At 35.3% G+C, this 13,711-nt stretch overlaps 2 protein-coding genes and 1 long non-coding RNA gene across 7 annotated transcripts; 1 reads left to right on the forward strand and 2 right to left on the reverse strand.

Annotated features, from left to right (window-relative positions):
* Positions 1-760: 760 nt before the first annotated feature.
* Positions 761-4,339, reverse strand: LOC108219522 (putative F-box/LRR-repeat protein 9). Of its 4 annotated transcripts, none has more exons than XM_017393011.2 (3): positions 3,862-4,339; positions 1,271-1,933; positions 761-1,080 (listed from the first exon to the last, which is right to left on the reverse strand). In XM_017393011.2, exons 1-2 carry the CDS (start codon positions 4,176-4,178, stop codon positions 1,285-1,287), a joined length of 966 nt encoding a protein of 321 aa, XP_017248500.1. In that variant the 5' UTR covers positions 4,179-4,339; the 3' UTR covers positions 761-1,080; positions 1,271-1,284. The 4 variants fall into 4 exon arrangements, with proteins under 4 accessions (XP_017248500.1, XP_017248503.1, XP_017248502.1 ...); XM_017393014.2 differs by having other exon boundaries at positions 761-1,070; positions 1,284-1,933; positions 3,862-4,316; XM_017393013.2 differs by having other exon boundaries at positions 1,284-1,933; positions 3,862-4,316.
* Positions 4,340-5,316: 977 nt separating this feature from the next.
* On the reverse strand, positions 5,317-11,689 carry LOC108219521 (ABC transporter C family member 10). 2 transcript variants are annotated; one of them, XM_017393008.2, is made up of 12 exons: positions 11,328-11,689; positions 9,744-11,185; positions 9,236-9,556; positions 9,074-9,160; positions 8,411-8,998; positions 8,161-8,325; positions 7,947-8,070; positions 7,316-7,530; positions 6,926-7,231; positions 6,691-6,754; positions 6,386-6,625; positions 5,317-6,269 (listed from the first exon to the last, which is right to left on the reverse strand). In XM_017393008.2, the coding sequence occupies exons 2-12, from the start codon at positions 11,181-11,183 to the stop codon at positions 6,157-6,159; spliced, it is 3,663 nt and encodes a 1,220-aa protein (XP_017248497.1). In that variant the 5' UTR covers positions 11,184-11,185; positions 11,328-11,689; the 3' UTR covers positions 5,317-6,156. The 2 variants fall into 2 exon arrangements, with proteins under 2 accessions (XP_017248497.1, XP_017248496.1); XM_017393007.2 differs by having other exon boundaries at positions 5,319-6,269; positions 7,776-8,070; positions 11,328-11,688.
* Positions 7,227-10,127, forward strand: LOC135151954 (uncharacterized). Its single transcript, XR_010290937.1, has 3 exons — positions 7,227-7,365; positions 7,474-9,008; positions 9,094-10,127. It is a non-coding gene; the product is annotated as an uncharacterized LOC135151954 (long non-coding RNA).
* Positions 11,690-13,711: the final 2,022 nt, after the last annotated feature.

The following is a 13,711-nucleotide window of genomic DNA, read 5'->3' on the forward strand; positions in this document are numbered from 1 at the left end:
TAAACAGCACTTTTACTCACAGCAACAGCAATTTTCAACCGCAATCCCAAACAGACCCTTAATAACAATATACTAGTTAGAAGCCGGAAATAGAGATAGTTTCGGAATTTTTATTTTAAATTTAGTCTTTTCATTTGTAATTGAATAATGATGTATGGATTGATAATGTTATTATCGAATTTGACAATAACAATTTAGCTCTGTGTCGTAGATGTATAGTAGACTAACGGGGTAAGGTATATTTAAATATGTGTTTGTTGATGATCGAACTCAAACTTAACAAACTCTAAACACTAATAGAGAAAGGTATATTCAAATATGTGTTTGTTGATGATCAAACTTAAACTTAACAAACTCAAAACAACACTAATAGAGAAAGGTATATTCAAATATGTGTTTGTTGATGATCAAACTTAAACTTAACAAACTCAAAACATTAATATAGAGAACACGGGTCGAACTCGAACACTTGTGAAACTTGATTTAATTTGTTAAGATTTTTGGATAAAAGAAATTGTTTGCACTCGAGTTTGTTAATATACTTAACCAAGTTTAACGAACTTGAACACCAAACATGACCGAACTTATTTCAGTCTATTTAAATAATTCATTTCAATCCGCAAATTTTATTTTAAAAATAAAGATACTATATCTGTAAATTCACGTGTGATTATATGTCCAACTCATGATCACCTTTATTCTAAAAAAAAATCCTTTGCATTTTAAAAGAAAAGCAATAGTTAAATTAAACCACCTAAGATGATGAAGAGACAACCAGGCAAGATAGAAGTATTAGAACATAAATAATGTTTCTACTTTTTCGGAGAACACCAAGTTTTAACCATAGATCAGGGATATACATAAACTGCTTTCACATACATGTACTTGCAGTCTCATACAGAAACGACTAGTAATACCCAACAGCTCTCACCAAAGCACCATCAACAAGTTGCTTTTGCATCATATGATAATTCTGGGCTTCAGTAGATTGTCAACTCCATTTTGATAATCATCTACCAATATAAGTCCATATGTTCCAACTTCCTCGTGCGACCAGGCAACATAGGCACCTACATTTAACTGATGGATGGACGTTAATGCCAATAGTTCATGACCAATAAACATAATCAATCAGAAAATAATAGGCCAGGGGAAAAAGAATATAATCAACACCAACCAGAAGATGAAAAAGAATAGACCTAGGAATAAAAAATTACATACTCAAACAGTCAAGTGCATGCAAATTAACAAATTTATAAGCTTAACATACCATCAACAAATACCTCAGACATAATACATCTCATCGCTGCCACCACCATCATCCTCATCATCATCATCATCGTCATTATCATCAACATCATCATCCTCATCAACATAATCATAATCGTCAGAGACAAGGTCGATATCAGAAAATCCAGAAGCATTACCATCATCAAAAGAATCCAAATCATCAAACTTGTCATCAATTTCATCAATTAAATCGAAGTCTTCAAGGGAGTCATATGTAAGCCTGAGATCCTTCATCTGCTGAGATAGCCTTTTTAGTAGATCAGGTTCAAGATTAGCAACATTCAAACACCGTCGTAGATCGAGAGATTCAAGATGAGGACACTTCTCAAGTATGGCTAGCAAGCCATCTGTTGTAATCTTATTTCCAAAGAGTTGCAGATGACGTAGACCATGCATATTTTCTGCAATAGCCACAGCTTCCTCATCGCACCCAATATTTGAATATCCATAATCTTGGCTGTTCAATTTGAATGATTTCAGTTGAGTGCAATGTTTCCCTGCAACTTCAATAGCTTGCTTAGAGACGTGAATGCGGTAAAGGTGAAGGTCCTCCAAGAGAGGGAGTTTTTTGACCATTTCACTTAAACCATCACTTGTGATGCTAAAGCAAGATATGAGACTAACGCGTCTCAGCTGACTTGATCTGTTAACATGATAGAAAGGAACGCGAAAAGTCAGCATTAACTTGTGACCACAGAAATATAGTAACATCTATGTGGTCATTGATAAGAGACTACTAGCAATCAAAATCCAAGATATGACAAATATATCCCAGAAAAATATTTTGTTGCATACAATGACAGATAATTTCATGATAATCATTAAATTAAGATTACAATTAGCAGTTACCAGTTGCATCATTGACAATGTCAGTAAACATAAATGCGAGAGGGAACCTCAGGGAAACTGATAAACAGAGAGAGCCACACTTTTAAGCAATGGTAACAATTATCTATACCCTTCTGTTTCATTTAGACTCCCTCTCTTTTCAGCCATTTTCTAATAAATTAATCTTAAAGTTTTTGCAAAAACAAGTTCAGATTAAGCTATTATTTAAATACGTAGCTATAAATATTAAATATAAAACAAAATACTCAGTTTTGACATAAGTAAAAGAAACAAGTTACACAGATGAAACAATGATACTATAACAAAACATTTAAGGGAGCACAAGATAAAGAAGAAACATAAACAAGCGGATGTAAAAGGCGATTGGGGCTCAAAATTAAACCGCATGACAGGTCTTAATTTCAAAAAAGAAAGACTTGTTTCCGACCAAATTCAGACTAAGAAACTATATCTTTCTATCTCATATTACAGGAAACCACTTATCTACATATATTAAATATATAAATTGATTTGGCTCAGAGAATCTTATGTAACTACATGGTACATGTAACGTCTAGCCTATGTAGTGAATGCTTAATGATAACTACATATTTGGTGAATTATGTGTATGTATATATTTGGTGAATGCTAGAGGTCTCTAGAGTGAAGATTTTTGCAATATAACACACTCACTCTATTAAGATATAGACCTGATCAATTGAAAACTAAAAATTAATACCAAAAATATATAGTCATCATTTTCATCCATTAAAGATATTATGTGTATAAGCAAATGATAATGTATACATAAATAAAACAGAAAACCAAATTTAACATGCAACAAAAATCCACAGTAAAATCTTTAAGACTTAAACAATCTGAACCTGTATATATATTGTTTTAATTTTTTGTTAATATATACATACACACACATATACACCTAGCCGTACTGGCAAATCATCCATCATAATAGTACAATTTATCACATCCATTATATTATCAATAATGTAGGACTATATAATAAACTGTAAAGCTTATCTCAATATTTCAGGAACTATGTGAATATATTAACGAATGCTAGAGCCTTGACATCACTATCTCCAGTCTGTATGTATATATAGGCTTGTGTTCAATGATAACAAAAAATAGTATCAAAACTGAACAGTCATCACATTTATCCATTATTAATAATCTAATGGTTTGCTTAATTGTACTATCATCGGTGGTGATTTCCTTTCCATTGTTACAGATGGTGGTTTGTACCACTTAGTTGATGAGTGAAGAGTGATGACTAATGTAGTTCTACTTTGACGAGTCTTACGACAAGAAACATGTGCTCAAACAAAGCATGGCTTATACAATATAGAACAATTACAAGACAAATTCCACGAAAAAACATTTATTAATATCAAAAACAGCATAACATATACTCCGGGATCTTTACATACAATGCTGTGAAATACAAAAATTAAATACCAAGACCCCTCATGCAAATGACCGGTCATATTAGTTAAATTCATCACAACCATCAACCGTCAATAATAAAAAACATAGGACAGTGACGAGTTAATATCTTACAATTGCATACTCCCTCTGTCCCGCCCAATTCTCTACATCAGGTTTAGCACGGAGGTTAAGAAAAATGCTAACAAAATATATAAACATGCAACACGAATTTTGGAAAAACAATTACGAGAAGCCAAAAGAAACTGAATATAACATTGATGCGAGAAAGATTAATACCGATCAGCGATGAAATTGAGCAGCTCATCATCCGCGAAATGTCGAACAGTCAAGTCAACGAGGTGTCCAGCGCTCATCTCCAAAGCTTTGCGAGCCATTTTGCGCAAATCGATATCGCAGAGATCGCCGGTGTACCGGAGATCCACGACCCGCCACATTTCCGGGTCGGAGCAGAGTTGGCGCCAGGTTCTGCACACTTTCCGAGCGTTCATTAAGACGTCGATTGCGCCGACGCGGTGGAAGATCGAGGCGGTGAGCTCCGGCGGGAGTTCCAGCCAATTCCGGCTGGGTGGGGCCGGAATTGATGCGGACGCCATTGGATTGTTTCAAGGGTTTAGGGTGGTTAAGAATATTAAGAGAGAGTGAAGTGGGGAGTGAGCGAGGGGATCTGGTTTGGGATTCACAAACCTACGTTGGTTTGGTAAAACAAGAAGACCGGAAGCTGGTAGCTAAAATTTTGATCGGTTAGAGCATCAATTGGACCTGTAAGATATTATGTAAAATTTATGGTAATAAATGATGTACAATCTTCCTATAGATTTTCTTACAGACCTGTAGAGGTTCGACAAATTTAGCCATCCATGGCTAAATTTATAGACAACAGCTGATCATGGTTGGAGTTGAGTTTTTGAAACTGTTGGCTAAATTTTTTTATTTTAAGTATGCCAACTCACCTTTTAGCCAAGGGCTTTAGATGGTTGGAGATGCTCTTACTGAATCTCCAATCATAAAAAAAACATTAAAAATAAAAAATATAGTCAAATTATCGAAAAACTCACACCAAACCATACTTATATGTTGTCTGTAATTTTAGTTAACCTTCTGTGAAGATTATATTTGTCGCATCTTAGCTCTATAAGAAATTTGTAAGAAGATTACATATCATTTGTTATCACTTTCAACTTATTCAATTAATATATTCTATTTTAACTATTGACAGCACACTATTTTTAAATTATAACTAATCAATATAACCAATTTATACTATACTATAATAAGCCAACATGGGTATAATTTGTAATCCAAGGTTTTAGTTATATTTTTTGGTTTGGTACTCTCCTTTTGGTACTACAAGTCCACAAATGTGGACTCTATTATTTTTTGGTTTTGTACTCTCCTTTTGGTATTAAAAGTCTACAAATGTGGAGTCTATTAGTATTATATTGTTAAACAGTTTCAAATTCTAAAAACACTCATAACAATTCATTATCATATAATATTTCATTAAAAAAATTATAATGATGTTATAAATATAATATAATATAATTAAAATTCAATCCATTAATATTAAAATACTAATAAAATGATGTTAAAATTTAAATTATAAATAATAAATTACGAATTATATACCCGCCCGTGCTTCGCACGGGTTATCATTAAAAACACGAATTTTAAGTAATCTCTTGCTATTCCAATTTAGCCGACGACCCCATTGGACTCCAATAGTCCAATGCGTGTGTGATGCTGCGAGATAACTTAATATAGCTTTTACGCTGCCAGATAAATAAAGTTGATAAACTGGAAGCGATCCAGAAGTTGAGAAAGAAGGCAATACTATCAAATGAATCATATCTTTCATGTTCTGGAGGCATGCATCTTCAGTGTTTGAAGAATTGGCCAAGTCTAGGAGCTCGAGTTTGTTAACCCTGGCCAGGTCAAGCCTTTCCTCCTTGGATTCAGCAAGAATTTTATGTTTCTGCATTTCAGCTTCTTCCACAATGCCATAGATTTTCGAGTCAAACAAGTAGGCCTTTTGTCCAAGCCAGAGGAGGCGGCTTCACCATTTTTCCGGCTTTATTTCAGTGTCCCAGTTGAAGCAAGATACCTCACCTGTGTCCGATTCAATGCAGTAGGGATTGGAACTAGTTTACAAATGCACATGGTACTACTTTATAATCATCTGCTACACTTAAAAGTTCACCATCTTAAGGCTCTGCTGCTTCTTTTTCTTTTTCTTTGAATATTTCACCCTTACTTCAGCTTCCTCTGCGTCGTTTTACATTGCAGGGCTTTTTCCTTTTGGTGATTAGTAGTCTGAGATTGTTAGATATGCTTCAACGTCGAGTTACTGCAGTCACATAGATACAAAAGGTAAATTTTGACCTTTACTGTCACCGAGATTATATAAACTTCACAGTTTTTAGTTATGGATTAGCATACTTGCATGGGCGGGAAATAAATATGTCACAGAAGAAAGTACAATTATTTATTATGATCAAAGATTCATTTGATGTTTATTTGAGAAAGCAATGACTTTCTGTATATTCTGGTTGCTACTAAACAAGTTTTGAAAGTTTATTCTTGGTTGTGGCGACAAGAATAAGACTGGTATTCCTCAACTAGCTTCCTAAACAGTGAGCCCTCCTGGTTCAACAGTTTATTAGGCTCATCATACTCTACCATCTCTCCTGCATTTCAAAAGGAAAAAAAAAAAAATCACTGCATATACAAAAATAATTTCACGACGACCTAATGTAAACGTTTTTTTTACAAAAATTAATTGACTAGAATGTATGATACTTACCATTTTTCATGGAAAGCACCATTGAGCAATCAATCACGGTCGGTATTCTGTGAGCCACTGTTATTACAGTGCAGGTTGCTAATTCTGTCCTTATGGTTTTCTGTATTATACTGTCTGTTGCATTGTCTATTGATGCAGTGGCTTCATCAAGAACTAATATCTTCCTCCTCTTTAATAATGCCCGTCCCAAGCAAAATAATTGGCGTTGTCCCATGCTCCAATTTGATCCGTCCTGCACAACTACACATGCACACACTTAGAGGTATGTAGATGAAGACTTTCTGTGACTGCAAGTGTTTACTTACTCGAAGAGTTCAACCCTTCTTGTTTCTCTTGAACAGCCTCTAGAAGGTGACATTTTTCAAGAACCTTCCTCGCATAACATAGTTGCACAGAAATTAGTGTCAATTTTCTAGAGCAAGTTTATTGAAAAACAATACTTAACAAAAGAAGAATATTGCGAAACAAAGATAGAATAGGTGCTGGCTAGTTTCTTTGACAAAAGTTGCATCTTATAATAAGCAACTGGAGAATAATTACCTGCCAGATTTCACTATCAATATGCTCATTGAGGGGGTCTATGTTATATCTCACAGAACCACTGAAAAGTGTAGGATCTTGTGGAATGATGCCAAGCTGTGATCTTAGGTCATGAAGCCCAATCTTAGCAATATTTACGTTATCTATTATAATCTTTCCTTCTGCAGGTTCTACGAGGCGAAATAATGCACTTATCAAAGTTGTCTTCCCACTACCAGTCCTACCAACTATTCCAATACTATGCCCTCCTTCAAAGATGCAATTAATTCCACGCAGAACTAGAGGAGCATTTGGACGGTATTTGACCTGCTTAATTATGACTTCTCATTATGTACTGGTGTTAATGACCATGAAATTATTTGAAAAGAGCACATAAGAGGCCATCAATACCTTTAGATTGTGGATCTCTACTCTCCCAGCACTTGGCCAGTTCGGTGGAGGTTGGTTTTCTTTAAGTTTTTCAGGGGCTTCACTTTGAATGTGCATGCACTGTTCTAATCTTTCAACAGAAATGAAGAAATTTGATAGCGTGCAATTCATATTTACAGCATTTACGAGGTAGACATTCATTGAAAGGACAAATGATAGAGCCATCCCAACATATCCTGTCATGAGATAGTAAGTTACTAAAGCACTTAGTATCAAATTATATGCTGAGTCCTTAGATGATAATTAAAATAAACTAGACTTCCTCAATCTTATGATATAATTTTTATATCATTTCTGTACTACATTACTAATCATATATCACCAGGAAGGGGCGTATATTCGTTTGAATCTGCAATTTTTCAGAAGGGAGTCTTGCTTTGGAACAAATTAACTATAGAAGTCAGAATGACAGAGTTGCAACCTGATTTAGAAGCTTCAAGAGGCATCAGAGTCATGCCCAATGCAGAGCATGAGACAATGATCGCGCATAATCCTTCTAGACGTTGTATCAACCACTCATTTGCAGAAAAACTGTGGAAGTATGGAATTGCGTTTGCATCAATGAGATAAAAGTTTTCCGAAATAAATCTACCTTCTTCTTTAAATGCTCTGATGGTTACTGCACCAGCAATGGACTCCGAAAGTTGGCTTGCAACTGAAGACTTTGTCGTGCCTTCAATGCGGATCAACTCATTCGCAGAAGCTAAGTAGAATTTCTGCATATTCACTATTCAGTAACATGAACCTTGATTTCTTTAAAAAGCAATTAAAATCACAATTCTTAGCAGCGTTGTCAAATTATATACCTGTAAAACTATGGTAATGTAAACTGTAGGAATGACGAGAAATAAGATTGGCCACGTGAGTACAACCAATATTCCAAAGTTGAAACACGTGTTCATTGTTGATCCCAGCGAAAATGCAAATTTCGTTGCCAATTCAAGGTCTATAATACTCAGATCAGAAGATAACTATAAAAAGTATTGGATGCATAAGTCATATGAAGACCTTATTATCGTGCCTGAAATGTAATTTTAAACATGTAGAGATCCTTACCCGGCTCAGTATCCTTCCAACAGGCGTCGAGTCAAAGTAGGACATAGGTGCTCGAAAGATTGAGACTATTGCTTTGGAGAAAATAGTTTCTGATGCCTTGATACCTAATAATACTACTACATAAGATCTAATGAGTAGGCACAGTAACATTACGCACCCAATCCCAGTGTATATCCCGTTCAGCATGAGGATACTTATAGCGGGATTTTGTAGTTCAGCAGCCAACCAAATACCTTGTACTAATTGTCCAACTATAAAGAATATATGGAGTATAACTGATAGTGAGAGGTATAAGTATCCCCGGTTTTGCTTCAAGTATTGTTTGTAAGGTTTTAGACCACTGTCTCCGGTCTCTTTTTGTTCTTTTTCTATCAACTGGTCTCCGGACCCTACTTTAACCTCTTGTTCTACATCAATTTTTTGTATCTCTTGGTTGGAAATCTTAGGTCTTTGTGGAGGACTATAACTGATTCGTCTCTCCAGATTGGTAGAGCCATTTTGTGAAATCAGAAGATTTTGAAAATCTGGACTGTGGACTAACAACTGCTGGTACGTATCTGCTTGTAGGATTTTCCCTTCAGACATTATCTGCCAAAAAGTAAGTTGCTTCTTATTATCTGAAAATATTTTGCTGATAATGGATTTGGTTCACTAAATACTGACCAGAACAATGTTAAATGCAGGGAGGAAGTCAACTTGATGGGTAACGAGCAAAACCGTTTTTTCTGATAATGCTCCCATGACATACTCCTGCAAAAATCATATGATTTACATGAGACAAAGAAAAATAATCTAAAAATAGTTTAGATATGGTACTGAGGTCACATTAAATAAATTAGTTGCAGTATGCGCATCTACAGCGCTGAATGGATCATCAAGAAGGTATATATCTGCATCTTGATATAGTGCACGGGCAAGTTGAACCCGTTGCTTCTGCCCACCACTAAGGTTTACACCTCTTTCTCCTATTACTGTGTGATCACCATATAGAAGAATTTTCAGGTCTTGTACAAGTGAACATCTTTTCAGTACTTTTTGGTACTTGTCTTGATCCATTAATGACCCGAAGAGTATGTTCTCTTGTATAGTTCCTGTTTGTATCCATGCTGTCTGAGAAACATAAGCTACCTTTCCACAAACCTGGACCTGGAAAACGTAAGGAAAACCCGCTAAATTGAACCAGTATGAGATATTATATAGACATTGGGAATAAATGAATGAATAAATTGAAATTCATAAGTTAGTCCAATTATGCAGGAACATTTTCAAGAGTGCATGTTAAATCTTATGTATATAATTTAGTATACATGTAAAAATGTTAAATTTGACTCACCATGCCATTAGTACTTGGAACTTCTCCGAGAATTGCAGCTAGAAGGGTTGATTTACCCGAGCCAACTTCTCCACATATTGCAACCTTCTCACCAGGTTTTACATTCAATTCTATATTCTCTAAAGTGGCCTGTGAAGAACTGATATCCCATGAAAAAGATGCTTCTTTGATTTGTATTGACTGCTCGATACACTTGCATTGACCTTCTGTGCTTCCTTTTTGCAGTTCAGGCTCCTCAAGAAACTTCACAATACGAGTTAATGCAACCTTTGATTCAATAAAAATTCCTGCAACATCAGGTAAAAGCCTGATAGGCTCTTGGACAATTCGGACTGTTGCAAGAAATGTAAACACAGTACCGGTATCTAGAGGAATTCTCATGAAACAGCATGCCCAGAAAGTAAATATTGTAATTACTATAGGGGATGACCAAAAGAGAGATAAATAATAGCCTCTTTGTGTCAGAATCGCGGATAACCACCTTGCTTCTTCTTTCCTCAATCCTTCTATAACATGTCTAAAGTGTGTCTCCCAACCATACAACTTCAGTACTTTCATGTTTGTCACTGCCTCAGTAATAGCCTTGAGCCTTACATCTTGTGCTACCATGAGTTTTGTCAGGTACTTATGCTGCAATTTGGCCAATGGAGAATTTCCGACTACCATCAATATCACTACCAGTAGAGCTGCAACCGTCGCTTTGCCTACACAATAGTAAATGATAAGAAGAGCAAGACATAATTGGAGACTTGTTGCCCAGATGTGATGAAAATGATATGGAAATTCCCCAATTCTATTAGCATCTACTAACAGATAATTCATTATCTGTCCCGGAGAATGAAATGCTTTAGCTGCATTTGATACTCTAAGTTGCTTCTGGTAAATTGCTGCAGATAGCATAGATCTTACTTGCAGTCCTATTAGTCTAGTTTGGAATTTCCATTGTCTTTCTGAGAGTGATTCCAAACATTTGACAAAAAATAAGCCTGCAGCTAGTGCATATCCCTCGTATTTAAATGCTTCCTTCCCCTGAGCAACGCGTATGAAAGCTTTAAGCAGCAGAGGGCCAGTAGCCAGTGCAAGTACCTTGCTCAATGCAAAAATACCAGACTGTAAGATAGCTTTACGCTGCCAAATAAATAAAGTTGTTAAAACTGGAAGCGATCCAGAAGCTCCTCTTTTCGTCAGCTGCTCCATAAACAAGGAGTAACATGTTTCTGCACAATCTGCGGGCTGTAATTTTGGAAGATCATCGTCCTCCAAAGCTTTCTCCTTTCCCTTCTTTAACATCGGGTTCAACCACCAATAAGTCATTCTACTCAGAACCCCAGCATTGCGGAAAGGGGTAACATTTCCATCATCACTGATTTTAACGTCGTCTATAGCCTCTTCACCTCGCAAAGGTGTATACAGGGTAGCTTCTTTCATGCCTGTCACCATTTCTGCATTTTCAAAATAAGTATCAGATCATCCACAAAAGACCATAAAAAAAAACTTGATTAACATTTTATTAAAAGCAGAATCATCACACATACAAGAACACTGGTATCCTGTGATAAAAAATGGAAAAAATATTTAACTTACCAAGTTTCTCAAAAGTTTGAAGAAATATGGTAGTAATATGGATCTGGGTTGAAGAGAAAAAAACACAATATCTAAATGCATGGTCTGGTCCCGTATCTCAGTAGTGTTTAAATTGATGGATAAGTTAGTTGGCATTGATAAACCAACCCTATATTAGACCAGGATCAGTGATCAGTGAAAGTTAAAACATAAATACTCTGGTATAAACCGTTTAGAGCAGAGTCTGTGAAAGTTAAAATGTATTCGGACTCTGGTTGTTCCGTGAAGACGACGGCTTAGTGTTAGTTGGAATTGATGAATTTAGAATAGAATGGGAAGAACTTGAGTACTGGTAACAGGAGAATAACAGGAAATGATCGACGTGGGAGAAACGTACAACACTCAATTTTCTGATTTAGACATAATTAAGTACAGCTTCGCCCCCACAGATTCGGTGGATTTTAATACGGCATTTATCACAAATTTAACGCAGACTGTCTAAATCTCATTTATAGACTGACCAGTGACTGAGTAAGATAAGAAATCCTGTCATTATCATAAAGCAAAAAAAATAACGGTTTTTCTAGTGTGCTCATGGGCACATGCTAAGCGCGGAATTTTACAAGTTTAAGAGATTTTGATTGACCCTCATATCTTAATAATGGTGGACCCCCTGCAAATACAACAACCACACCAATCAAAACCTCCCAAACATATCAAATTCCGCGCTTAGCATGTGCTCATGGTCACACACTAGACAAACCCAAAAAAAAGGAAGAAGTCGTTTGAGTAATAGATTCGTCATTGAGTGATCCGTGCTTGTTCTTTGCAATACCACCCATTTATGGTAAAATTATTTAAACAATAAATTAGGTGAACAATACTGCAAAAAAGTTGAATAAATTATCATTTAATATTTAGCAAGTAGAGCACATGGCACTTTGTGTCACTTGTGAAGTTATTTAGCTTAAATAATTACTCCCTCCATCCCTCTCATTTCTTATCAAATGAGTTGGGCACGGAGATTAAGAAATATGTATAAAGTAGTGAAAAAGGGAAAGAAAAGTGGATGAAGTGGTGGGATCCATTGATTTTTAATGTATAAAAAGAAGATAGTGGAGTAAGAGTAGTGTGAAAAGGAAAGAAAAGTGGAGAAGTGGTGGGACCCATTGACTATTTTTGGTAAGTTTTGAAATGTAAAGAATTGGATGGGACACCCCAAAAAGAAAAGTGTAAAGAAATGGGTGGGACGGAGGGAGTACATTACTTGCAGAACTTACTGTTTTCTATTCGTGGGTACTGTTTGGGGTTGCTGTTGCAGACAGCAACAGCAGCTTTTTGCTGAAAAGCAGGTGAAAAACTGTTTGGTAAATCGAAAAGCAGCTTTTAGTTGAAAAGCTGCTGTTAGAAAAAGCAGGTCCTCCCATGCTTTTGGAAAAAGCTGTTTTTCAGCTTTTGCAGAATGCTGTTATAGATTTCATTATAAAATCTCACCAAAAACATTATTAGTTTTTATATTATAACTCAAATAAGTTAATATCAAAAAATTACCAAACAGTTATCTGATTTCTACAATAGCACTTATTTTACCAGCACTTATTCTGACATCACAACAATTTTTAACAGCACTCCCAAACAGACCCGTGGTCCAGTTTCTTTGTTCTGTGGTCAGTCCAGTATCTCATGGATATACTGACACTAAACTCCGTCTCATTTTTTACGGGTTTTTTACAATGCTCGATACGCATTTTAAAACTCTTATAAAACATATTTTCATAACTTATTTTTGAGATTTTTTTTTCCTGTATAAAAATCCAAACATCAAATTTTTATTCAAAAGAAAAAAATTAAAAAATAAGTTATGGAATTATGTTTCTTAGAAATATTAAAATGTGTGCCAAACTCTCGTATCTAAGATAAACTACCTAAGGGGACAGAAGGAGTATCACATGACTCATAAGACGGGTTTGGTTATACTTAAAACTAGTTGAGAAGCCGCGCGTTGCGGCGGTCTATAAAAATTATATTACCAATACTGATATATAAAATTGCAAAATTGGACTATGATTCATGGTGAAAAATGAAAATAAATTTCTACATGTAATTAACAATTTAAAGCACAGCGAATATTAATTTTATTTGTGTTTTTTTATAAAAGAAATCATGTTCTTACATTGTCACCTTCCTCCAATTTTTTTAGAATGATTGTGCACAAAAACATCTAACTTAAATCCGTGAGATAGCGGTCTATAACTACCCTTACTTGTAAGGGTCTTTATTTTTTAATACTGTATGAACAGTCTTCACTTAAAAGTTGCTTGAACGGAGCAAACAGATAATGCATGAATAATATTTTCCTGTGTACAAAGTAAATCATATAAAAATTTACAATAACAAACATGTCC

Source organism: Daucus carota, chromosome 4 (assembly GCF_001625215.2).
Source record: "Daucus carota subsp. sativus chromosome 4, DH1 v3.0, whole genome shotgun sequence".
Taxonomy (NCBI): Eukaryota; Viridiplantae; Streptophyta; class Magnoliopsida; order Apiales; family Apiaceae; genus Daucus; species Daucus carota.

Coding starts and splice junctions, on each gene's coding strand:
- LOC108219522 (XM_017393011.2), bottom strand. CDS start 4,178: ATGGCGTCCGCATCAATTCCGGCCCCACCCAGCCGGAATTGGCTGGAA. Junction 1,934..3,861: donor CTCAATTTCATCGCTGATCG/GTATTAATCTTT, acceptor TCATGTTAACAG/ATCAAGTCAGCTGAGACGCG.
- LOC108219521 (XM_017393007.2), bottom strand. CDS start 11,183: ATGGTGACAGGCATGAAAGAAGCTACCCTGTATACACCTTTGCGAGGT. Junction 9,557..9,743: donor TTCCAAGTACTAATGGCATG/GTGAGTCAAATT, acceptor TACGTTTTCCAG/GTCCAGGTTTGTGGAAAGGT. Junction 7,531..7,775: donor TCTTGAAGCTTCTAAATCAG/GTTGCAACTCTG, acceptor ATCTCATGACAG/GATATGTTGGGATGGCTCTA.